This window comes from Seriola lalandi, unplaced genomic scaffold (assembly GCF_002814215.2).
Source record: "Seriola lalandi dorsalis isolate HSWRI2012SDOR001 ecotype SW California unplaced genomic scaffold, Sedor1 jcf7180002054829, whole genome shotgun sequence".
Lineage (NCBI taxonomy): Eukaryota > Metazoa > Chordata > Actinopteri > Carangiformes > Carangidae > Seriola > Seriola lalandi.
In genome coordinates this window covers 346,652-371,998 of record NW_019525382.1, presented here as the reverse complement: position 1 = coordinate 371,998, position 25,347 = coordinate 346,652, and the positions used below count along the sequence as shown (strand labels likewise).

At 42.4% G+C, this 25,347-nt stretch overlaps 1 protein-coding gene across 5 annotated transcripts in view; it reads left to right on the top strand.

The window, feature by feature from the left end:
- ptprsa (protein tyrosine phosphatase receptor type Sa) overlaps nt 1-25,347 on the top strand; it is a 175,987-nt gene that overhangs the window by 140,014 nt on the left and 10,626 nt on the right. For 3 of the 5 annotated variants that reach the window (XM_087179356.1, XM_087179355.1, XM_087179357.1), the window contains 10 exons: nt 2,643-2,690; nt 6,751-6,848; nt 9,411-9,534; nt 12,230-12,405; nt 14,436-14,555; nt 17,214-17,368; nt 18,321-18,606; nt 22,731-22,909; nt 23,219-23,345; nt 23,526-23,651. In XM_087179356.1, coding sequence (XP_087035482.1) covers nt 2,643-2,690; nt 6,751-6,848; nt 9,411-9,534; nt 12,230-12,405; nt 14,436-14,555; nt 17,214-17,368; nt 18,321-18,606; nt 22,731-22,909; nt 23,219-23,345; nt 23,526-23,651 — 1,439 coding nt within the window. The remainder of the gene's footprint in view (nt 1-2,642; nt 2,691-6,750; nt 6,849-9,410; nt 9,535-12,229; nt 12,406-14,435; nt 14,556-17,213; nt 17,369-18,320; nt 18,607-22,730; nt 22,910-23,218; nt 23,346-23,525; nt 23,652-25,347) is intronic. The other 2 variants (XM_087179358.1, XM_087179359.1) reach the window with 1 other exon arrangement.

The window sequence follows — 25,347 nt, the reverse complement described above, 5'->3', positions numbered from 1 at the left end:
CGATGTCATTATCTCCGCACCCGGGGAATTTAATTTGAATGGACATTTTAGCCCAATTAAGTGGGCCGGTGAGCATTTGTGAACATCCCCATCAGCTAATAGCGACCATTGTTCAAATGAGCCTACTCGCAGTGCACTTATCCAAGGCCTCTCCAATCCAACAGAGCATATGCCACATTGGCAATGTGTGCTCAGTGACCCCTAGTGCTGGGGAACAAAAAGTATGTTTTTGATTAGGCTTGCTATAAGCTAAGCATGGCTAATGCAATTGAGAGTGTGTATATTGTATGTGTGTGTGTGTGTGTGTGTGCGTGTGTGTGTGTGTGTGTGTGTGTGTGTGTGTGTGTGTGTGTGCGCAGAGGCGCATGTGTATTTGTGCTTTAAAGCCTGTAGCTCATGTGACAGCTTCCCATAATTCCTCGGGGCGCAGACTGGCTCGTTTTGTCATTATCTTCATTGGTGCCTGGGGTTTAATTGGCAAATGGGGCCAAAGTAATGAAGCAGCACGACTCACTGGATATCTACTGTCTATCTCCAACCAAGCCCTCTCTTTTCTCTCAATCATGACTTTTTCTTTTCAATGTGTATTCCTTTTTCTCAATTTCTGCTTTTTTTTCTACTCTTCCCAGTTGCAGTTAAAAAATGAGCAAACTGTAACAGTTGGTGACCATCAGGAGAAATACATATATCATCAGTTTGACATTCCCTACTGTGCCAAGTAATATGAATTTACCTCGTTACTGTTCAGGCTAAAATAGAAACAAACCTAAAATTGAATTAAATTAAATTAAAAGTCAGGTGAACTGAGTTTCACTGGGCTTGCTCTACAACATACAGTATCCTCAACATATCTATGTATTTTCTATTCATCTCCATCTCTGTTCCTCTTTATCCTCGACCCCCCCAATACAGCAGCATCGCATATGGCACTTCACACCCCCATAAGTCTGTTAGAAGAAGTGCCTTTCACATTCAAGCATGGGAAAAAATCTAATGTTTTCCCGCAGCGTCGCACATTTTGCAAAACCCACGGACACCAGCCAATCGCGCGCATGCATCAGCAGCCTACTTGTTTCTCCAGATTACAGCAACAACTGCAGCAACCGTGCCCTCCTCCTCCTCCTCCTCCTCCTCCTCCTCACAAGCAGGTCTATCAAAACACACAGCACACACTTCCACATAAACATAATCAGACATGCCTGTACATCCCTCCTGCTGTGATGAATGACGTTAGGAGACAGTGGATCAGAGCACCCCCTGCAAGGTTTAATTAGTCATTGTCACAAATCAATTAGTAAGAGGGAGATGTTTGATGTCTTCATCTCTCCTCGCTCATTTGGCTCCACTGGCCTGACGCCCTCTTGTGAAGATGCCGGTGAAAGGTAAATCCACCAAAACCAAGTTTAGCAACTTTGATTTTGCAGAATTGAGCTTTGCAGTGTGTTAAAGCTGGCATACGTCCTAATCATGTTAGTTTGTTTTTCTTATAAGGAAAAATTAAAATACAGCTTATTTAGGCTTTCAGCTGGGGATGATGACCTATCTGCTTTTTGCCATTTTACAGAGGAAGTGATTTTTATGTTTTTGGAACCAGATTTAGGAAAAAATAGATAGTTTCTTTAACAAAGACAAACTTCTTTTTTTTTTTTTTTTGCCCACCAGTCGTATTTCCCTTTCCTTCCATTTCTCACTTCTGGAACAAATTATCTGTTTTCTATGGATCAAAGTTGCCATCCTTGGGTGATGTGATCCTTCCTTATCGCTGAGCGACCCTGTTGATCAGATTTCAACTTTCAGCCCTGGCAAAAATTTATTTCCCTTCACTTGATGGGCAGGTTGCCAGCATCCCATCATACTGCATCTCTCAGCCACATGTCCAGTTAACATTGCCACAGATGGCTCCTTTCTGCTTGAGTGGTTGAGGAGACCTGAGTCTACCCGGACATAACATCGGCTGGCTGCAGCCTCAGAGGACTTCTCCTCTGGAGCAGATAAGACTTTGAACCATCACCACACTCCTCAGACCCCTGACTCCCATCAGCTCTGGCTCCACAGCTGTCAGCCAAGAATGCGGACACTTTTCCACACCTTTCACTCCCAGTGCCTCAGGACCAAGCCACATACAAAGGAATCTTTGAGAGTTACTTTTCAGCAGGAAACATAAGCTGGTTTTCCTATTCTCTGTCCCTTTCTCGTTCCTGTCAATGGGCCCTTCTAAGTGGTGTTTATGAAAGCTTAGAGATAGCAAATCCATTTCTTATCCTGATCTCTATGAGCGTTGATATGGGGCTTGGTAGAAGGGGTTTCTCAGTAGGGGCTGACACCCATGGCTAACCATTCTGCTCCGAGGAGGCCAGTGGCACTGAGTGGGATTTGGTAGCGGAAGGGAAGGTCAGGTGTGATCTGAAAATGTTTGCCCTACTTTTTCATGTCTGTGTGTCAGCCTGGGCTCAGGTCTGTCACTTTCACAGGCCTCCCAGAGAATTTAACTCATGGTAAAACAATGTAGTGTTGCTTTTGTGTTTTATTTCATGGTCTTTTATCGTTATGCACATTTTTTTTTTTTCCTTCCTACATAGCCTTCTCTGTTGCACTACAGCCTTTTGAAACCATTTTCCATTTATGTTTGCTGTTCTTTACAGATTCTGGTCTGAGCAGTCCTCAGAGTGAAGCAGATTTTGACTATGAAAGTTAGTCTCTATGCTTTTAGCATCTGCGTTCCAGCTTTCCTTATCTTTTTTTTCTTTCCCAGCACCGCTTGCCTCCATTTACAAATACATAATTTGCATTTGTTTGTTTTTTCACATGATGCAGCAAAATTTCAGCTCTAATTAATTTGATGTTGGTTTCCAATGGTATACTGGGCTGTGTTTATTTATTTATTTTATTTAATTGGATGTCAGTCACGATATTCACTTGAGCTGTTGGCTATGCATTAATCCACCATGCATAAATAACCTGTGTGATCACTTCTGCTGATGTAGAGATGGTTGAGAGGTGTTTCTTTTCACAGACCTCCTTTTTTTTCACCTCCTTGTTGTTGTTCTCCCTTCTCCTTTCTCCTCCTCCTTTACCACCACTGCTCCATTTCCATTCTGATCTAACGGGGTCTTTTCTGTGCTCAGAGATAACGAGCAGAATTAATTAAAGCGGTGGCAAACAATGGCTCGACATTTGATCACCCACTCTCCCTGCTCACTGCAAAAGGATCAGCCGAGAGAAAAAGCAGACTTTCTGCCCCCCCCGCCTTCCTTTATTTTCTTTGCTTACCCACAGACAGACTTCTTCCCTTTTATATGGAAATACGTAACATCATAAATAGGCTTTTGAAGAGACACTGCTTTGACTTATCAGAAAGAATCATTATATGTCTCAGGCGCATCGACTGCGGATTGGGAGATTGGAAATGTGTAATTAGACGCTAGTTTGTTTTTCTGTGTTCATTGATCACGCTGTTGATTGCGGTGAAAAAAAAATGGAAGAGTCTGTGCGTGGATAGGAAAAATCTGTGGGAGAGGGAGGGGTGGGGTGTTTGTAGAGAAAGAGGCAGGCTTTGGAGTTGGGGCAGGCAATAACAACAATTTGTCCTTGAGTAACTTTGCTAGACTATTACTAGACTACAGGTCACGGCAAAGCCTAGTTTTGAAAGTAAATCTTTTCTTGGATAAACACTGCAGCGTGCAGTGCAGTGTAGAAATGACAAAATGAGAGCAAGAACAAATCAGGCATCATCGGCTCATTTGTCTTGAAAACAAAACAAAAGGGCGAGGCTGGAAAAGTACACAGAGAGAGAGAAATAGACGCACAAGCAGGTAAGTTTAGATGCGAGGTTCGTCTGTGTAAATATAAAAGCTTATAGCAGTTGGTTATGCTGGCAAAAGGCAAAGTGGGATAAAGATAAAATAACTAATTTAAGCATGTATTTAAGCATACAGTTTTAAGTATTCAAATTGTTTTCATACAAGTTACTCTAAATATTCTACCAATGTCCGAGGGGCTGAACAAACACTAGTAAGTATAACCTGGAGCCTGTCCCACTGGCGGTGCATCATGGTTTATTTGGATGTATATGTAAACACTTTGGCCTGATATATCTCTGACGGTAGCAGGCACTTATACATGCAGACAGTAATGTGGGCAGTAAACACAAACTGAAAGGAATTGATGGAGTTTCGGAACATTTGTAACTCACACACACTCACAAACACGCATAGACACACAGAGAGTAAACTACACAACCATACACACACACACACACACACACACACACACACACGAACCCAACACAAACATTCTTTGATCTCCCCTCAAACAACCCGTTCTTGTTCTCTCAAGGAGAAGTGCGGGCCCCTCATTTGCATACGCATTTACTTATTTTGCTCATAGCTTCTCATACCTTTCCCTCTCAATTTGAGGCGAGTAAACTGGCAACCAAATTTAATTTGCAATATCTCCTCTTTTTCTTGACACTCATCTCAATGAATTCCCATACCAGAAGTGATTAATAACTCTGTTTCATCCTCAAGTGGTGCCACCACGGTCTGCATGCTTTGTTAGCTCACTAAGAAACTTAAGTATGAATAAACACACTGTTTCCTTCAATTTAATTTGAGTTATCCTACTACCTTGTAAAGGTTTGTTTGAGTTTTTTTTAAGATATCCAATTGAAAAAGAAACTCAACATAGGCTTTCAAAAAATAGAGGAACAGTATTAATACAGTCAACATCATTCAAATGATCCATTAGGAAGAGGATGGGTGTTTATTGCACAATTCTTGTCAAGTTGTCCGTTAATGCAGTGTGTCCATTCATTTTCCGGAGAATGTCACGCCATCCAGTGTCATCTCCATTTCTCTCATATATGCATTGTAATCTTTGTTAATCTTCATGTAATTGACACCGCCGCATTGTTCTCTCAGTGTAAAATAAATTACCATTACTAATGAAGACTGTCAGCGCAGAGGGTTGGGCTCCCCCCTCTTAAGCACAACAAAAGCAACCAAAACATCAGTGACCCCCTTGACATTGGGGGGATATTAAGCATTGTCAAAAAAGGAATATTAAGGATGGTTAATGTGATTATGGCGATTTTCACACCCAATTAAGCCAGAGTAACTTTTTTTTAGAGAAGAGATGTCAACATTTTGTCGACTTTTGACCTTGTCACTTGGCAGGAAAAAAGGCCTCTTTCTAAAAATACAAAAGCATTAAGTATTGCCAGGCCGCATGCAGGGACAGAGCCACAATCTATGGCTGCTCCATATTCCATTACATGGCCTCAGCATTATGCTCCTAAATGGATTAGTGACTGGAGTGCACAGCAGTGCTGATAATACTGTGGCAGTGGCAACACAATATTCAGTGGATATTGGAGCTAGCGAAAAATCTCACAATTTTCTCACCCATTTGAAAAAGAGAGTGCTTTCTGGGAATTCCTTTGAATAAATGGCAGAGGGATTTGGGAGAACATATTGGACATGCAACTGCAATTTTTTTTTTTTTTGTTGTTGTTTTTGTTGGGGTTTTTTTTTGTGATTTTTGGAAGTTAAGCGGTGTTCATCTTAGAGCCAGTGTTGACTGGTATGAGGGAATCAGGAAAGGGTAGAAACAGCAGGTTGCTTGCTTTGCACTGGCTGGCTGGAATGGAGCAGCTCACTGTGTCACTCAGCATCACTCACACTCCTGAACCTCCCTATCCCCTCACCCCACCTTCCTTCACATAAGCCCCCAGGTCAGGGCTCTGTTTTAGAATAACCGCCTTTTTTATAGAGGCAACAGTCAAAACTTGTCACTATGCAAACAACACAGGACAATGAGAGCAGTACAGATTAAGGATATAGTAGAAGCAAATCTGTGGGATATTTTGGGTCTGATCCAGATTGAAAGACTGTTGGATTGGTTGGATCAGAAATTTAATAGTTTAAATTTAAAAATAATAGTGTACCATATTCATTTATAGGTAACAAGAAATAACTAAGTTGACTTGAATTTGTAAGATTGCTTAAAGTAACAGTCTTTAAAGACTCATTTTCTTTGTTTTTTTTTTCCAAATAGTGAGCCAGCATTGAATTTTCCTGCTTTGTTGATAGCAGCCGTGCTAAAAAGGAAATGTTGCTTTTGATTATCTTCAATGAGGAGTACAAGGATTTTTTTTGTCAACATAAGCATTTCATTTATTCAAAGAGTAAAAAGAGCTGTCATGTTTCTTGTCTGTGATTTTACCATCAAAACTTTTTTTCATCTTATGTAATTTTTAACAAATTTCCCAAGCTATTGAAAATGATTCATGCCTCCAAATGTTTGAGCCATAATTGGTCTGGGTTTTCCTCTGGCAGCACTCCGCACCTATTTGTCCTATTGGTCCATCTCTCTGTCAGCATCCTGACCACTGTGGGAATTAATACAATTTAATCTGTGGGTGTATGTTACTCACTTCTTTGGCAAACAGTCAGCCATACTTGACAAACTTAGCAATTTTTGAGCTCTGGCCTGGTCCAATCCCGTGCCTATAACATCACCTGTCAATACATTTTGCTCCGTGTGACATTCACCATGTTCTGCACAAGCTTCCTCACCACTAAAACCCAACTTCCATTGTTATGTAATAGAGAAATTCTCACCCATAAAAGTGTGTTGTGTGATTTTTTTTTTTTTTTTTTTTTTTCAAGTTTCGATTTGAGTATGTAGTGTCCTCTAATCTTTCCTTACTTCCCCTGTGTGGAATCTTTCTCTCCACTTTTTGGCAAACAGGTATGATGAATCATCCTCCCATCCCTATCTCGGAGCTGGCCGAACACACAGAGCTTCTCAAGGCCAACGACAACCTCAAGCTCTCACAGGAATATGAGGTGAGTGGGGCCAAAGGTTCAAAGCTCACAGTTTCTTGAGTATAGATTTCTGTCTGATTGTGTTTTCATTCTCAGCACAAAATGGGAAATTGGTTGTTTCTCTTCCTGTAAGTCTTTTTGTTCCTGCTTTTTGAAAATGTTATAGCTGGTGGTGCTTGTGCTTGATAGTGCTCTTATATTTCCTCAGATAGATTTGCGTCCTCAGCATGGTAAAGAAAGGCAATGAAACTCGCACATGCAATTTCCTCAAATTCTTTGCTAAATAAAGGAATCATTCTATTGTAATGCATCCACTTCTACATCGGGCTACATAGATGAAAAAAGAAGTTTAACATGTCCTTTTTGTGACACACCTAAAAAATGTTTCTCTCTAACACACTTATCGGTCAAAATTAAATGCGTTTGAAAAATGATGATGAAAAAAGTCCAGAAATTACAGTTTGAAGTCTTTACCTATCTTAAACATTGACTTGTGGAAATATAATGTTTTGAAAGTCCTTCACACACAACACAGTCCGTCCGTTCTTTAAGCAAAACTCCTCTAATGTGTTTTCAGGGAAAAGCACACTGGCAGTCCGGCTTTAACATAGTACGTGTGTGTGTATGTTTGTGTGAGGGTGAGTGTGTGTGTGTGTGTAGAAGGAGTAACTGAGCTGTCTGAGCTTGGAGACCACGGCGGTTATAAATGACACCAGAGTTGATTAGAAATCAGGAGCGCTGAATCAGCTCTTGTTTGCATACAGGCAATATCCCCTCCTCGCCATCCCTAAATCACCGTGCCTGTCGCCTCGCTGCACGCCAGGCTATGGTAGGGAAGCGGGTACACCAGCAAAGATTGCCGTCATCATGCCTGCCGGTGGATGTTGGTGGATAATGACTTCTCATAGTGATCCAGTATTTCTTGGGTATCTATTATTCATAAATCCACATCCGGGCTGTGTACCAAATGGACAAGCTTGTTCCATTCAGAGGGAAGAGAGACGAAAGACATGATGCCAAAGTTGATGCTTTGCTACAACTACAACTTCTAATTACTTGGCTTTGAGAGTGCATTAAAGCGCCCGCTCATCTCTTCCCCCGCTCTCTCTCTCCCTCTCTCTGTCCCCCTGCCCCTTCGCACAACCACCCCCCAGGAAAAATAAATGACCAAATTAAATAGAGAAGTGTAATTTTAATTTTGTTATTTTCTTGATGAATGGCTGCTCGTCCAGGGGCCCCTGCTTGCCAAGCGCAGCTCTACGGGGCTTTGACTGATTGGTTTTTAGCCAGGCGGGATGTGAGGGAGGAGAAAAAATGGAAGGAAAGAGGCGAGAGAGGAGAGAGATGAGGTGGGGAGGACTAGTTAATGATGAGGACTCAGTGAGGGGAGAGAGCGCAGAGCATCGCAGCTGGAGAGCGGAGATGAAGAGGAGATAATCTGACATACAAATGGCAACGAAAAGGCAGCCAGAGTTTTACCCAACAGTACCGAAGCCATAGGGGTTTGTAGTCTTTCTGCTGTCAGGCAGGTTGCAGCCATGTCCTGAAACCCTGTGGTCCTGACAGGAGGTGCCACTCATCTTCAAACATGTCATCACGCATCGTAAGGAGGAGGGAGAGGTTCTTGTTGTTGCAGGAAGAATTTAAGTAATTGTTATTCAATCAGTTTTTAAAATCATTTGATGCGGTTTTCAATTTCTGAGTTGAGGGATGTGTCTGGGAAGTGACCTCAATCTTTATATACGCACACACACACACGCATACTCAGCCTTAAGGTAATCTAGAGAGAAATGGAAAATAGCAGGGTAGTAGGTGGCTGCATGGAGAGGGACTGTAAACATCAGAGAGGAGATGGAGAAGGCGATAAAGAGACAAAGAAGTATGGACAAAAAAGTAGAAGACTTTGAAGATGGAGAGATGCAGATAACGAAAATGGGGACAGAGAAGGAGGGATAGAGAGGGCAGAAAGAAAGAAAAAACAAAGCCGGAAAGAGACTAAGAGGGAAGCTCAGATTGCTTTAATGATTACATGCAAATTGTTAGATCACATTTCCAGTTGGACTTCATTTAGCTTCAGTCTCCCTCTCCGGCCACCCCGCCCTACATGGTGACGCCCTAACTGCAAATATCCTTCAAGCCAGTGCCTGACGCCCATAAGCAAACAGTGAATCGTAATAGAATACTTAATTATCCTTACGAGGGAACGGAACATTTATCTGGAATTCTTTTATTTCAAAGAGGCGGCTGAATTTGTCTTTCACCCGAGTGTCAGCCCTCGCTCCAGGGGCGGGGGGAGCCGGCCGCCGCCTTCATCAATATTGTTATTTGTCATTATGTACCTGCTGTATTAATGGTCTTGATAAAGTACTGTGTGCAGCTGCTGTGAGTGTTTAAACCAGTCAGCAGGCAGATTTTCATGATACCATGTACTCTTTCCCTTGAGAAAATCACCCTCTCAATCTCTCCCTCTCTGCCTCCTTCTGTTCTTTCTATGATAACAATCCGTTGGTATTGTTATTGCTCAGCTCCCCTCACAGCTCTTCTGATTTCTTCTCTGTGTGTGCATGTCTCTGCCCCCGTCAGTCTATCGATCCAGGCCAGCAGTTCACCTGGGAACACTCCAACCTGGAGGTGAACAAGCCCAAAAATCGTTACGCCAACGTCATCGCCTACGACCACTCCCGCGTCATCCTGGCTCCCATCGAGGGTAAGGCTCACCCGTCCTCACACTCTGCACCTTCACCACCTCAGAATTGAGCTCAGCTCTTTGTGGATCATTTGGGAAATCCTCGTAATTACAGAGTCGATTTAAGTAATTAGGAATTTGTACTGAACAGACATGCACGAGACCAGATGGGACTAGACGGTGAAGACCAAACTAGAACAGTACAAAGCAGTACAAAACAGAATATGTTGAATATAATCAATACAGGAGAATGCTGTCTATTATTGTACTGTACAATAGAATAGGGTAGATAAGGAATCTAACATGCACAGACTGGACTAGATTATAGCACCGTAGCTGAATTGGTAGTTAACCATAAAAGAATGGAGCAAAAAAAGAAAGGTCAGAACTGCACTTGTAGGCTGGATTACACAGTTATTGCATTGAGTCAACACAGTAGCATGAAGCCAAATAGAAGAAAGTGAAAATAAATTCTGGTATGTGAAATTCAGATTCAGTTCAGCTCTTTTCGATTCCCAGCAAACAGTGAATTTATAGAACAAAACTGAATTTTGGAGGCTAAACGGAGGACTTGTTCCAGCTCAACTTGGTCCTGAGCAGCTAAGTGGTTTATGGAATCATATTATTTTTGGAAGTGAGGCGAGGACTTGTTTCAGCTCATCTTTGGGCCCAGTCATATCTCACACTCAAGAGTGGCTCAGGCATTTAACCAGTGTTTTCACTGTCCCATTTGTCTCATCAGATCTGGCCCTCTCTCATGACTTCCCTCTAACTGCCCATAGACACAGTACTGAGAATCTCAGAGCCAGAAAAACTCTTCCTCTGACTCCTAAATCTCAAGGGACATTGTCAGAGGTAGTCACCCTTCACCGCTGACATTGTTCTGGCGTTGCATCACCAGAAGAGCTCCCGACTCCCCACAGTGGTGCCAAACTCCACAGTACTCTCCTTTTGTGTGAGCTAACATCTCCAACTAGATTTCAACATCTCGCAATAGTCGGGCCAATTTGAGGGTGCGACAACATGCATAACAAAATCATCCCAGGGAAAAAACGCCTCGTCCATAAATACATAAATTAATCAAGTCTGAAATTTCTATTTTACACTGCAGTGATTTTGCCATTAGTCGCAGCAGTAGAACAATTCATGCACACCACCATTCTCTGTTCACTTAGCTATGACTAAAGCCAAGGCACCACAGTCGGATTCCGCGACGTGGTATCTGTTTTAATGATATTTGCCTTCTTTCAGCTTTATTTCCATTCTTTCATTCTTTCCTTTTTCTTCTTTCTTCTATATTCTTCCTTGTACCTTCTCCTCCACCTCTCTCATTCTGCCCCCCCCCTTTTTTTTCTCTATCTTACTCTGCCTCTCCACCCTGGTTGTTGTCTTCACTGCGTCTCCTCTCTTAAATTAGCCCACTCAAGTGTTTCATTGTTTGTCGCTTGAGTGAGGAGACGTCAGTCAAAGAGACGTGACTCTCCAACACAGATGCCGCCACACTGGAGTCTCTTTTCAACTGACAGGATTGTAGATGTTGGTTAAATGAAGATGGGTGATGTTCTGTCTTATCACCGTCAGATGCTGTGTTAGACACGCTCTAATCGCAAGATTATGTTTTTGGTTTAAATCTTTTTTTTTTTTTCCCTGGAACAACTTCAAATTAATGAGCCTGTAGTGACTTTGCACCAGGCTTGAAGACACCTTCGTTTTTTATGATGTGGGACAGTGCACACCACCACAACACCCTGATTCCCTCAGATCAGAGCCTGGTGACAGCTCTGTACCGCACATGATGAGACCGGAGATTTGTTTCACAGTTAAACAACTTTGCACTCTCTGTATTATGAGCAGTCCTGATGAAGCCTTGCAGTAGCAGCAACATATTTTATCTTTGAAATGTTACTGTTACTGCTGTAGACACATTAAAGGATGCCACGGAATACTTTGATAGTTACATGCAGTCAGTTTAAGCAGGATTTTACGATAGAGCTCACAAGTGCTGCATACAGCATCCTCGGCATTAAAACACTGCCAGTACACATCCATCTATGCAGCAATGCGGAGGGGTTCCTTACGGCTAGATTTAGTGGAACCGGTGCGTAACAGAGCATGGTGGCGGGTTGAGAGGAATAGGAGCTGGATCTACCTCCCGGCTGCGGCGGCTGAGTGCCTCCTTGCTATCCTCCATCTTCCAGCACAACCCAGCTGTGGTTGTGGTTAATCAGATGGAGGCTAGACCAATATCCAAAGAAACCAAGGCAGAACCACAGAGGTACAAAACAGAAAATTGATAAAAGAGCACAGGAAGGAAGTTGTGACAGTGAGGTAGTTGCTGAATTTGAATCCATTGAATTGGAACAACAATTGAGGTTTCTTTCAGCTCTACAGCAGCAGAGTGGGAGAAAAGCTGTGCAGACGTATCGTATTTAATCTTGCCTTATGTCTTGTTTTTTTTTTGTTTTTTACTCCTCAAAACAAGCTCTAAGAAATACTGGGCAGAAATAATACATATAATATTTCAAGTCCCAAAAGCAATGATCTACCGTATCTTAAGACAGTGCCACTTGTTTCTGGACAGCTCCAAAATTTGAACTGATCTCAATTTCCACTTATTTCAGTAATGCGTGATGAAGTGAGGCAGGATTAAAAGGGGAACAGCTATGAAAAGTACCATGTTACACCTTCCTTTCTTTTTCCTGTGGTCTGTATGTAGGTATCACAGGTAGCGACTATATCAATGCCAACTACATCGATGGCTACAGGAAGCAGAATGCCTACATTGCCACTCAGGGTCCATTACCAGAGACGTTTGGGGACTTCTGGAGGATGGTGTGGGAACAGAGAGCAGCCACTGTGGTCATGATGACGAGGCTGGAGGAGAAGTCACGGGTAAGTACGCTCCACCAATTTTTGGACCATAGCTGTGCTTTTGACAGGTTTCTTTGTAGAGCCTCCCTCCGGTGACTTCACAGACCTCTTTAAAATGTTGTTTTTTAAGCAAACCTCAAAATCAAATCACTGCTTCACAAGACCCAAGTACATGAACCAGCTGCTGAAAATGGCCCAGCTTAACATTGATTTCCCAGTTGTGCATATGAACGTCATTGGTAGGTAATCAGACTTCATTTTCTTGAGATGGATTGTTTTCAGAGACGTGTAGAAATTTGAATAGGGTGGTGAAAGCAGCAGAAGAGTGTGATAAAACAGAGTTAATTCAAAGAGGGTCTACCTGTGCACATCTGATAAGTTAGACTGTGTTTCCGCTGGGAGTATCTTCACAGACTTGGCCATGTTTTCTCTCCTTATTTGCAGTGGAAACTACAAGCTGTTGCATGCTCCCTACAGCGCTGAGAGCTTAGCAGGTTTTAGCTCTGAGACTGCACAGTGCAGGTAGCAAAAATTTAATTTTCAGCAACAGAGTGCCATGGAGTTTTTACAGTGCCTCCTACAATCATCTGTTGATAGGGGAAGTTAGAGGAAAAAATTGTCTGCAGAGCACAGTGACTCACTTGCAGCACAGAGGAATGAGATGTCAGGGAGTGGCCACACTAGTCCACTGTTGTTCGTTTTTTCTATTTCGTTTTATACATTTGCATCCATGGGAGGTAGCCACGAGTGTGTGGGATGTATTTTTTTGGAAGGGTCTCACCCTGATGGAAAGGATTCCACTGTTAAAAGCCATCCAGTGATTTTCACACTTGTTTGCTTGCCGACTAACTCTAGAGAAGAACCGAGCAGGCAGCAGCAGCACTTCACAACCACAAACTACCAGATTAAAAGTAAAATAAAACGTAAGAACTGCAGCTGTTACTGCGATCAGTAGAAAGCACATTGGTTTTGTTAAGGAAGTCTCTTAAGAGTTGGGTATCAGTCCTGTTTGCCCATAGTGACAGCTAGTCATTATGTAAACAAAGTGTTTTATGAACCATTTCTCTAAATTAGGAGCTGAAAGTGTAGGTAAGTGCTACCAAAAAGAAACAGAATAAAGCCAAAGAGAGTGAGTGCATCCTCGGGATGGATCTGTGGGGGTAATATTCTTTCCTATGAAGGAGTGGACTTAAATGTCAAAAAGCCAACTGCAATGTTTCATCCTGTCAACTCAAACCTGTGTCAACATCAGCCACACTCACCCCAGGTGTCTCCACTCATTTTTCCTCCCTCTATCCCTTTTCAGTTGTTTACCTATCCCCCATCCTGACATGCGCGTTCCACTGCTGTCAAACGTGATCAGGATTGGCGGGCGGTAGAACTTGAGTGTCAGCTCGAGCAGGAAATGGAAGAGAAAGCTGGAGAGCAGCTCATCTCCCTCACTAGCTGTCACATCTCATCAGATGTCCGCTGGCGCATCACACCCCATATTGAATGAATCTTTATTAAGTGGGCAGACAGGGGTGGGCTGGGGGAAGCTGGTGCTGTATTTGCAGATATACAGTAGAACCTCTGGACAAAAAAAAGAAAAAACAAAAACAGGAGGTTCTTAATATGAGGATCTGAAATGGTAACACTATATTAGGCATTTATTTTGACAGATACTGAATTAAGAATTGGTGTAGGAGATGTTTGGCCTTACTGGCAGGCAGGATTTGGTTGATGAAATGAAACCCGTCAGAGTGGAGTTGCTGTGGCATTCTGGTCACATATGTTCAGTGTGCATAGTGTTGTTTCTCAGATGTGAAACAGAGAGAAGCTACCCTGGTGCTTCAGTCCACAACGCCTGGTGTTTTAATCCACAGGAGGGTTTCCTTTTATGAGCGGCGCGTGAGCGCACATATTTGTGTGAGAGGAGGGAGCATGATTTGATTTATGTGCATGATCGTGCTCATCGGTGGAGACACCAGTTAATAGAATGTGACGTATTGCAGCTAACTGTTCATCTGTCTGTATGTCTGTTTGTCTCTCTCCCTCTTCCTCTGTCCCAGATTAAGTGTGACCAGTACTGGCCCAGTCGTGGCACAGAAACCTATGGTATGACCCAAGTCACCTTGCTGGACACCATAGAACTGGCCACTTTCTGTGTCCGCACTTTCTCCTTGCACAAGGTAAGATGATTTATCTCTCTCTCTCTGTTTCTCACACATAAAGACACACACATGCACACAACTGCACCATCACCATCTGATCCTTTCTCAAGAATACATTGCAGAGAAATCTGGAGTGGACTGTGGTTGACAATGAATAACAATATCCTTATTCAGTGCCCAGTAAACAGACGGACTATTCACAAGACACAGCTTATAAAAAATACAGACACAAACTTAAGCAACAAAAATGATGGCGTAGACTGCATGCTATTTTTCCATTTGATGTAAAGATATACACAAATATATTGTAATCCTTCGTCCCCATTGTCCTTACAGTCCATCCCTCTCACCTTGTTCAGCTTTCTCTCTCCTCAATAGATCATCTGTTTATGTGCGTCTGCCAAATTGGAGCACTTAGGTAAAGTGAGCAGAAGAGAAACTCAATATACATAATTGGCAGACTGCTTTCATTCCTCTGTGTGCGCGCACACACACACATACTCACATATTTGAACAGTGAACAAACAGGCAGATACACAGTCTTTAAACAAATGAAAACATTCTTAAAAGGAGGCATTTGCACATGCAAACTCCCACACACACATGTACAGAAACCTATAGTCACATTTACACAAAAAAACCCCAAAACAAATGCATGTATTTCAATACCCACGAGTATGATGTCACACCAGCAGACATGAATAACACACATTTAAGTGTATTCAAATACAGACACTCACACATAGACACAGAAAAAAACAAAGAAAAGAATCACCAGCACATCTACATGAAAACTCTTTCACATTCTCAGTCTCCTCTGTAAAATGAGCTGTTAGAAGACAAAGCAGAAAACCAGCCTTGGGAGGTGTGTAGACATTTCCAGAATTTTCCTCTTAACCAGATAGCACCACATTAAAAGTCACTGCTGACTTTTTAGCTGGGATGTCAGCAGAACAATTAACACCAGAGCAAACCAGCGATGGTGAAGATAGCAAGATATCAGCAGCCGCGGTGCTTTAAAGCCGGCTGGTTGACATTCAGGGCCATTTATACTCTGCCGCTCTCAGCCTCCATCAAACCCACCGATATGATTCTTTTGCTATCTATCCTCTCCTTCCTCCTTATAACTGCAGTCATTGCTATGATTTCTTGCTGAGCTGTTTTCACTTTATATCTCTGAGAAAAAAAATTTATATTTTGTTGGATTTGTGTGAAGTATAAGGTAGCAGAAGCTGGCAGTGGACACACGAACATATAAAGCAGCGCTATGGTACCTATCCATATGTATGTATGAATGTATGCCCTGCAGTGATGCAGATTTGTGTGTGCTGATAAATCCTTTACCAAAAAAAATGAAATTTAAAGAAAATCAGCAACCAAGCACCAACCACATCCATGTAGCCTGCATCAACCGCAGAAACAGGGAATGTCCAAAAAAAAAAAAATACAAGGGAAATAAGAACTAGGTCAGTTTGCTTTTAATTACCACACTCATTTATTCATTTATTCAGCATGGAAAAAGTCCCTCTGTCAGGGAAGCAGAAGCAGTGCATTGAAATGCAAACAGTAGCTCCATTAGAGGATCTTCTGAGAGGAGAGGAGGACACAAATATGCAAGGAGAAATTTTTCCTTTCTTCTTACTTATCCTTCTCAAAATCTTCCTCTGGGTCCCAGCTTGTATCTTTGATGTGTCGAGAGTTGAGTTTGAGATAGGAGCTGACAGACGGCTGTGTAATGTGGGTGTTTGCTGCATGTATCTGTAGATGCTGGGAGCAGCAGTAACATGAGAACATGGAAGATACGAGCACCTGTACTGTCCAGTATAGAAGTTATCAGACATATTTTATCATGTTGAGGCTTATCTGATCTGCTGTATATGTGTGAAAGTGTTTCCCAAAGGAAAATTACAACCCCTGGGCAATACTGCAGCAAATATCTATTTTAAGCATGGAACACTAACCCCCTGTGAAGGTAGCTGAGATTTTGAGTCAGACTAGCCGAGTCATTGGTGTAACTGTCCATGGACAGCGGGGGTAGATGTATGTAAAAAGATTAGCCGCCTGTTCACACCTGGCATGTGTCTCGGGTGATGCAATCAGGAGTAGGCAGCTCTAAGTACGTCAGTTCACACCTGGTATTGAAATGCATCTCCACATGCGTCTCGAGTTAACACTTATGATCACATCTCACTTGCCCACTTTATATACACACAAACATGTGTGTGTTGTTTTTAGCCAGTCTGACTATGGCAGGTGGTGTTTGTGAGAGGGTGCACTGCACACAGCTCTACAATGAAGTAAGGGGTTAGCCATTTTAAATAATAAGATATTTTCAGTTCGTTATAAAACTGTGGCAGGACTAATGAGACTGTGGCAGAGGAAGTCAGTAGAGTAGGCGGTCCTTCAGTGTGGCCCAGGATGCATTCCTAATGTGGTCAGAGCGATCGGATCTCAAATGCGTCCTCAATGCATCGTGGGTACGTTCACACCTGTACTTAGAGCTGTCCGGTTGTGATCAGATCACCTGAGATGGATGTTAATACCAGGTCTGAACAGGGTTTTGCATACATATAATACTCAGACACTATTAATAACACCAATAAGTCAGTCAGCTAAACACAAACACAACACCACCACCACCACCACATCCAACCCACCTCTCTCTCTATTTTCCAGAATGGCTCTAGTGAGAAGCGGGAGGTTCGTCAGTTCCAGTTCACGGCGTGGCCTGACCACGGTGTACCTGAGTACCCAACCCCCTTCCTGGCCTTCCTGCGCAGAGTGAAGACCTGCAACCCGCCTGATGCCGGACCCATCATCGCCCACTGCAGGTCATTAGAAAATTTTATATTGTTAGGGTTGGTTAAAAGGCTCTTTTTGAGTGACAAAATGCCTGATTTTAAGCTTTAATTTAACTCCAGTAACCTCACCCCTATACACATGGAAGTGGTATCCCTGTTTTATTTTTACCTCGTGCCCGTCTCCCTGACTGTGTGTGTTTATACTCATGAGCAAACAGAATGGCAGAGCTCCTCCCTTTGTATCTGCTATTATAGATTACGTAACACACATTATACAAACACACGCTCTCTTTCTTAGAAGACCTACATCTTTTCTTTTCTCCATTGGACACATCATTCTCTTTAAGGCACTCTTCTTTTTTTCCTGCTTTCATTCTCTCCACCTCCGTCTCTTTTTTCCCTCTTTGTGAAAAGCCTCACAGTAATCCTTTCCCATCTTTCCTGCTTCTCCTTTTTTGCTCCTTAACCCTTCCCCCTTTTACAAGCGATATTTCTCGAATGGCTTATTCAAATTGAAACCTTTTTGTCAAGATAAGAAGACTTCAGTCAGTCCAAAGCGCTACACAATAAAACTGAAATTCGACAGCTTGCTTCGCTCAGTCTCCATCACCGTCGTCTTGTTGTTCTATCTGTCATTTTTATTAGTTGTCTCTGTATTCCCTCTGTAGCTGTCACTACATCCCTCTGTTTTGCTCTCCTACTCAATTATTTAAAATGTAATGCCACAACAAATCTACAGACATTACTGGACATACATAATCACCTTGTGGTTTAATATTTTAGGCGTGAGAACAACAGTAAATCACAATTAAATTCCTACGATACAAATGTGACAAGCACTTTGTATTAGGCAAACAAATATTCATAGCCTGAGCATCCTGAGAGGATAAAACTCTAGAAATGGAGAAATTAATTTATATTCAACGGACCTCTTAAAACCTCCAACTTCTTTTTCTCTCTCTTCTTTCAAATCCTCCTACAGTGCGGGTGTTGGTCGGACAGGCTGCTTCATCGTCATCGACGCCATGCTTGAGCGCATCAAGCACGAGAAGACGGTCGACATTTACGGCCACGTGACGCTGATGCGGTCACAGCGGAACTACATGGTGCAGACGGAGGACCAGTACAGCTTCATTCACGATGCACTGCTGGAGGCGGTGGCCTGCGGCAACACTGAAGTGGCTGCCCGGAGCCTCTATTCCTACATCCAGAAGCTGGCCCAGGTGGAGAGCGGCGAGCATGTCACTGGCATGGAGCTAGAGTTCAAGGTACAGGAAATAACGGGAAACCTGTACATTGTTAGGAGTTAAATGGCAGGGGTTTGGGCAGAGTTCAAGCTCTGTCTCTTTCTTCTTTTCACTAAGAAACCATGACGGTGTGTGACAAAGTGTTTCAGCTTAAGTTTGGCGTTTGTGTTCCACTGGGGTCTCACATATACATTATGGGACTGACGGCCTTTGTTTTTTCGTGCAGGTGACCCCGTTTTGCATTTTGACAAATTAAAACTGCAAACGACAGCTGAAAAACTCACCTGGCAGAATGAACTGTCCAGATGCCAAGATGGTTACAAACAACGTACAAATCAGATTTTCACTTTTTGAACTTAATCAAAACTAAACAATGAAGACATAAACACTAAGTTTTGAGAGTTCTGTCACCTTGTCTTAAGAAGCTATAAGCCTTTTAAAGGAGGCTGGCTGCCAGCTTTATCTTCCCAGAAGTTATTTTGGATGCAAATCCAATTTCTTTGCCTTTCATATTTTTTCTCCTCATCATTATTTGCAATGTGCCTAATTGTGGGTTTGCAGTAATTGCTTTTTGATTCGTGATCATACATTATTTTGCATTTTTATACTTGAACAGAACATATACTGTGGCAGTTCTTGACCAACAACTGTGTTTCTGGCTGGAAACAGTGAAACTGGAGAGTGAGGAAGACACAAAATGGATGATTATGGTAGCTGATTGGGGGAACTGGGAGAATAATGTTTCAGCTGAGTGAGGAAGCAGTTTACAGAAAATCCTCATACCTCAGACAAACTGAATTTGGCAGTAGGCAAGAGGCAATATGGATGTCCCTTTGAGCTTATGTTGCTCATAAAGACATAATGGAAATCCTGAATGAACACAGTGTATAACATAGTAAGATTTAAGCATTTGAGATAAAATCACTTCTCTGCAAGATGTAATACCTTTCAGCCCCAGGTAAGTAGAATATAGATTAAACCTGCCTTATTTATGTCGAAGCTATTTGTCAGTTTACATATGCTGTCCAATTAATAGGATCTCAGATGGACTAGAAAGCAAAGCTCCCTTTTTTTTTTCAAGCCTCACTTCAATAATTTAATCACTTAGATACACACTATTTGAATTATTATTGCATTGTTTTTGCAAAGCGTGAAAATGGAAATGTTGAAGCCCTTCACTGTTTGGCTGCAATGTTCATTTTTGAGGATTTGGAATAATATGCTTAAGCCAAGAAATTGGGTTTAGTCTAGCAGGCACAAGACAAAAGATTTTTGGCTGGAAGCAGCACGAATTTGAGTTTAGGTTTGAGTAAGAGAGTGTGTATGCTCTCTAACAGAAATTCATGACCAAGCAGTCGGTGAGCATGGACAGGCAGACACAGTGTTTACATAGATCTCCATTAAAGATCTCAAGAATCATCAAGTTATAAACTCACCTCAGCTTCGGCGCTCCACTATCTGCTGACCTTGAATTGCACAGATGCTCACTCCCAAATCATCCGTCATCTTTCCGTCGCCATTCATCAACACGCCCCCCCCTGCCAAGAAACAATAATAGTGCTGGTGTCTTCAACCTTTTTTTTTTTCTTTTTTTTTTTTTTACTCACTGGGGCACAATGGTGATGGAATCTCTATCGCCATCTGTAACAGGGATAATGCTGAGCTGGCGTCAGGAGTCGAACAGGGATTAATAACGTCCACACTACAGTCAGGATAGAGAGGAGCGGTGCATGTGAAGAGGGGTGGGGGAGCTAGCTAAGTAATTAATACTTGATGATGACAAATGGAGGTGGATGGCAGGGCAAGTAGAGGGAGGAACGTTTGGCTAATGAACAAAGGGACAACTGTATGCTAACTTGGCGGTAAGGAAGTGATGCGACAGAATGCTGCACTATAGGGAAAGTGGGAGGGCATTGTCATTCTCAGGTGGGAAAACGGCGTCGTACAGAGTTAAGTTGTCACCGGTGGGACTCTCAGGAGTTCAGCGGGGAGACTGAACCGAGAACAGGGACTTGTCGTGAAGTTGTCAGATTAGCGCCTTTCTGGTGTATGTGAATGGATAACAAGCATGTTCAGAGGAAGATTTATGCACAGAAGACATTTGTTCACATAACCCACTTGCACAAAATGTTCAGAAACATACAGGACACGAATCACAGCAACAACATAAAAAAAAAAAAAGCTACTGGGATCCATTTGAAATGAAATAGCAATGGAATAATTTGAAATTCAGCAGCATGGTTTTAATTGGGATCCAAATGCAAACAAGAAGACGAAAACAGCTCTACGGTTTTAAATAGAATTGAGGTTGACAGTTTACAGGAAGTTTACAGAGCATTGTCTTGTATTGTGGCCACATCATAAACATAGACAACAGTCAAACATTATGTGATGCACGCAATCGACCAAATAGATAGTGATCAGTGGAGAAACTATAAATATTGATGAAATATTAAATGTAATGATGATTAAGGATGCTTGTTTGATGATATATCTATTATTTATTATTAATTTGTTAATCAGGGTTATAGTCGGGGTGTATTGGTCTGTTTGTATTGTAAGCCCTTGTTTCTGACTAATGTCAAAAATGATTATCCTTGTTGCGGCGTAACATGCCTAATGTACGTAATCTATCTTCCAAATGAACAGAGATACTGTACTATAAATGAGAAGGAACTGGCAACCGTGACTAGAGGTACCCCAGGTGCTTCTCTGCCCTGTTGGATGACAGGTTGCCAGGCTTGGCTCCGTTCCCTGCCCCCTCCGTGGTGTTTGGTGGTGTAGCTTAGGGCCTCTTTAGCTCTGCCAGGCCACCTCAAGCCTTTCCAGGTGCCTTTGTGAAACACAGATCAAAGGGAGGACACTAGCGAAGGATGAAAGGGAGGGCGGAGGAGGAGGGGAAGAGCTGGACGGACTCCAAGTAGCCATTGAGACAGAGATAGCGGTGCTATAGGGGAATTAGAGAGGAAAAAGGGAAACTACTCTAATGGGGAAAAAGGGCAAAATGGAAGGTTAGACCGTGTTCACACAGAGGTGCAAAGAGAGACACTTTCACTTTGTGTGTTTTGACAGCCATTGAGAGACGAGGAGTTGAGGAACTAAAAATCTGCATTCCTGCTGCCCACTTTTTCATTGGGGTCAGTTGCAGCTCATCTCTCTGTCTCTCTCTCTCTTTCTCCCTCTCTCTCTCTCTCTCTGTCCTCTTAAGATGCTGCTAATGTCCTCAGTGCGCCATGCTTTTCTCTGTCTGAAAGGGCCCTAAATAATCTGACTAGGGTGTCTTCCATTTGCAGGCAAATGCTAACAAGCAAGCATACACACACACACACACACTCACAAATTCTTTGTTGAGAAGCCAAGAGGAGGCGATCATAAGACTTGCTGACCCACAAACTCCCACTGAGGTCCTTATGACGATGATGATGTAGCAGTACAGCTTTTCATTTTGATCATTATGCAGTGTGTGTGTGTTTGTCTTTCTGAACATCTCTGTGTGAGTCTATGATTTATGCACACATACTACACTGCCATTATCAAAGGCGCTGGTGACCCACTTTTAGGCGAGTTTTCTGTTTCGCACAGTCTTGGTCCAGAGGCTTGTTAGTCTGGGTATGTGGCATATTTTCCATCGTTGCGTCTGACCCTACAGGACCCCACAAGTTGCAAAAGGGGATAAAGTTTTTGAGTCGCTTCCTGGTGAATATATTCTTGATAAACAATGTCCCTTTGAAGTTGTGCCATCATTGGTAAAGCTGGGTGAAAGATCAGATTAGATTGAGTGTGCTTTATTACTTTCTGTCATTGATATTCTACTCTCTTTATCTGTCTCGCACCTGTCCTCCCTTTCCTCCCTCCTTCCCGATCTCTCCTCTTATCATCCTCTCCTGCTCTTCCTTCCTCTCTCTTCTCTTTTCATGCCTCTTCTCTCCTCTTTGTGAGCACCGTGGCTTTTGCCAATCCATTCCCTCTTCTCGTCACCACTGTACTCTCTTTTTCGTCGTCTTGTCATCTTTTTCCTCCTCCTCCCATACCTTTCATTCTGCACTTTCTTTGTAAAACTTTTTTCCACATTTTTTTTTTTTTTTCTTTTCGGTGCCTTCCTTTTCTTACCTTCTTCCATTTATCCTTCTATCTTTCCCCTCCAGCGCTTGGCCAACTCCAAAGCCCACACGTCGCGCTTCATCAGTGCCAACCTTCCCTGCAACAAGTTCAAGAATCGGCTGGTCAACATCATGCCCTACGAGACCACACGCGTTTGCCTGCAGCCAATCAGAGGCCTGGAAGGATCCGACTACATCAATGCCAGTTTCATTGATGGATATAGGTAGGAAGAGGAAACATGCCAATATGAGACGTGTGTAATGTGATTCTATTGCGTTTTGGAGAAAAGGTGCAGTAGATAATGGAATAATGGAGACATGGAAAGTGAATTTCAACACTTTTTTTTTTTTTTTTGTTAGTGATCCTCAAAGTAATACGTATTACTCAGTAAACGCAGTCACTCAGTCTTCAGGAATGTATCGGCAAAACTTATGAAGTATTCCTAGAATTTGCATTAGTGGTGTTAAAATGGTGCTTATTATTATACAGGCCAAACATAGACGGTTTTAACATGGTTTTCCTGTATATACAGGCAACAGAAAGCCTACATCGCCACGCAGGGCCCTCTGGCAGAGACTACAGAAGACTTCTGGAGAATGCTCTGGGAGAACAATTCCACCATTGTAGTCATGTTAACCAAACTGCGAGAGATGGGACGGGTAGGAGTCAGACACACATGCATTAACACTCATTTGATTTGTGTTGTTTCTGTTTCTGTTTCTGTCTTGCTTCTGTATTGAAGGATACAAACAGTAATCGCAGTAAAATAAAATGGAAATGAATTAGTAAGTCGTTCGAATATTAATTTCTGGGGTTTATCTCTCCTTCTGCTCAAACAGGAAAAGTGTCACCAATACTGGCCGGCGGAACGTTCTGCCAGGTATCAGTATTTTGTGGTGGATCCCATGGCCGAGTACAACATGCCCCAGTACATCCTAAGAGAGTTCAAGGTCACAGACGCCAGGGTAAGACATACTAGGAAGTGTTCGGTCTGGACTGACTATTGTATTGCTGAGTAAGTTTTGTTGTTTTTGGGTGTATAGACATAACCACACAATCGACACCCTGATTTCAACTGAAAATATTTTCCGTCACAGCTAAAATTAACTTTATATTGAATTGTTATCATACAAATCTTAAACATCAACCCTGGCAGATCCAAAGAGCAAAAGACCCTTTTGAGGAAATGTAGGTCACATAAATACAGGAATATCACAAGTACATGGTATTTTTTTTTTCCTCAGAAGTTCCTTATGTAGCTTTGAGATTGTAATTCTGCTCTGTAATTAGACGGGTTTCCACTCAAAACAAGATATCATGGAGACTTAATGTTGAGCTAACTAGTAGCTTCATTCAAATATTAATGAGGGTTCAAAACCAAAGTGACTTTTCTTGTTGAACTGTTTATAACCAACTCTACACTACTGTAGACATCACTTTACCCCAGGATTTCTTTTTCGGTCCAATTAGGTTGGACAGTTTGAAGAAGCAGCAACAGAACTGTAGCACAGAAATAAAACTGCTTCCTCTCTTTGCCAAACAAGCTGACATATCCAACGATTTCCCAGGCAGTGTGGCAGCTAGTTAGCAGTCATCCTGTTAGTATTAAAAAAATTAATACACACACACACACACACACACACACACACACACACACACGCACATACACAAATAGACACAGTATCCACAGTGTGGAAATCAGACACAAATGCTGTTTAAGCTGGTATGCCATCACCCGACACATACACAAACACACACACATACATACACACTTTTGCAGTGTGCAAAATGACTTTCTTTAAAGGGCTCAAACATGCACACACACATACACACACACAAATGTGCACACAGGCTCACTTTCCGCCGCATACCTATCTCCATGCTGATTTGCTATTCCCAGCACAAATATACAGACCGATGCATGCACAGACACACACACAAACACATGCGTGCACACACACACACACACACACACACACACACACACACACTCACTCACCTTTGTATATTTATGTATTTTATGGCTGTCACACACAAGGACACGTAATCATATTTACACATGGATACATACATTAAACAAACATGTATATATGTTTTAAGCCCTCATAAACACACACGCACACATCTTGTGCAGTGCAGTGGTCAGTGGTGGTGTCTTTCAGATGATGGGGACTGAATCATCTAAGTGTAAAATGGCAGCAGACAGACTGATAGTCAAAGCTCATTGTCTATACATACAGTATAGGAAGGTGTTGTGTACTTGACATGTGAAGGTGGAGGTTTGGTCGGAGTAAACCGTTAAGAAGCACTGTATGTGTAGCTGTAGGTGCATTTGTGATTTATGGCTTTTCAACCCGATTTTACTGATTGTGTATGCATGTGAGTGTGAGTAAACAAGGTTGAACTCCACACATCATACATTAGATGTACATGCATGTGTTTGTATATGTATGACTGTGTGTGTATGTATGCAAGTGTGTGTGTGTGTGTGTGTGTGCGTGCGTGCGTATGTCGCATGCCTCTGCACAGTAATAGCATAGACTCCACGCCTCAACACTCACATCTAGCGAGCCAGTCACGTATTTAATCACACAATTTGACACGCCGCGTGGGCCCTCAGGTTGTGTGTTAAATTTTCCTCTCTCCCCACCCCCCACCCCC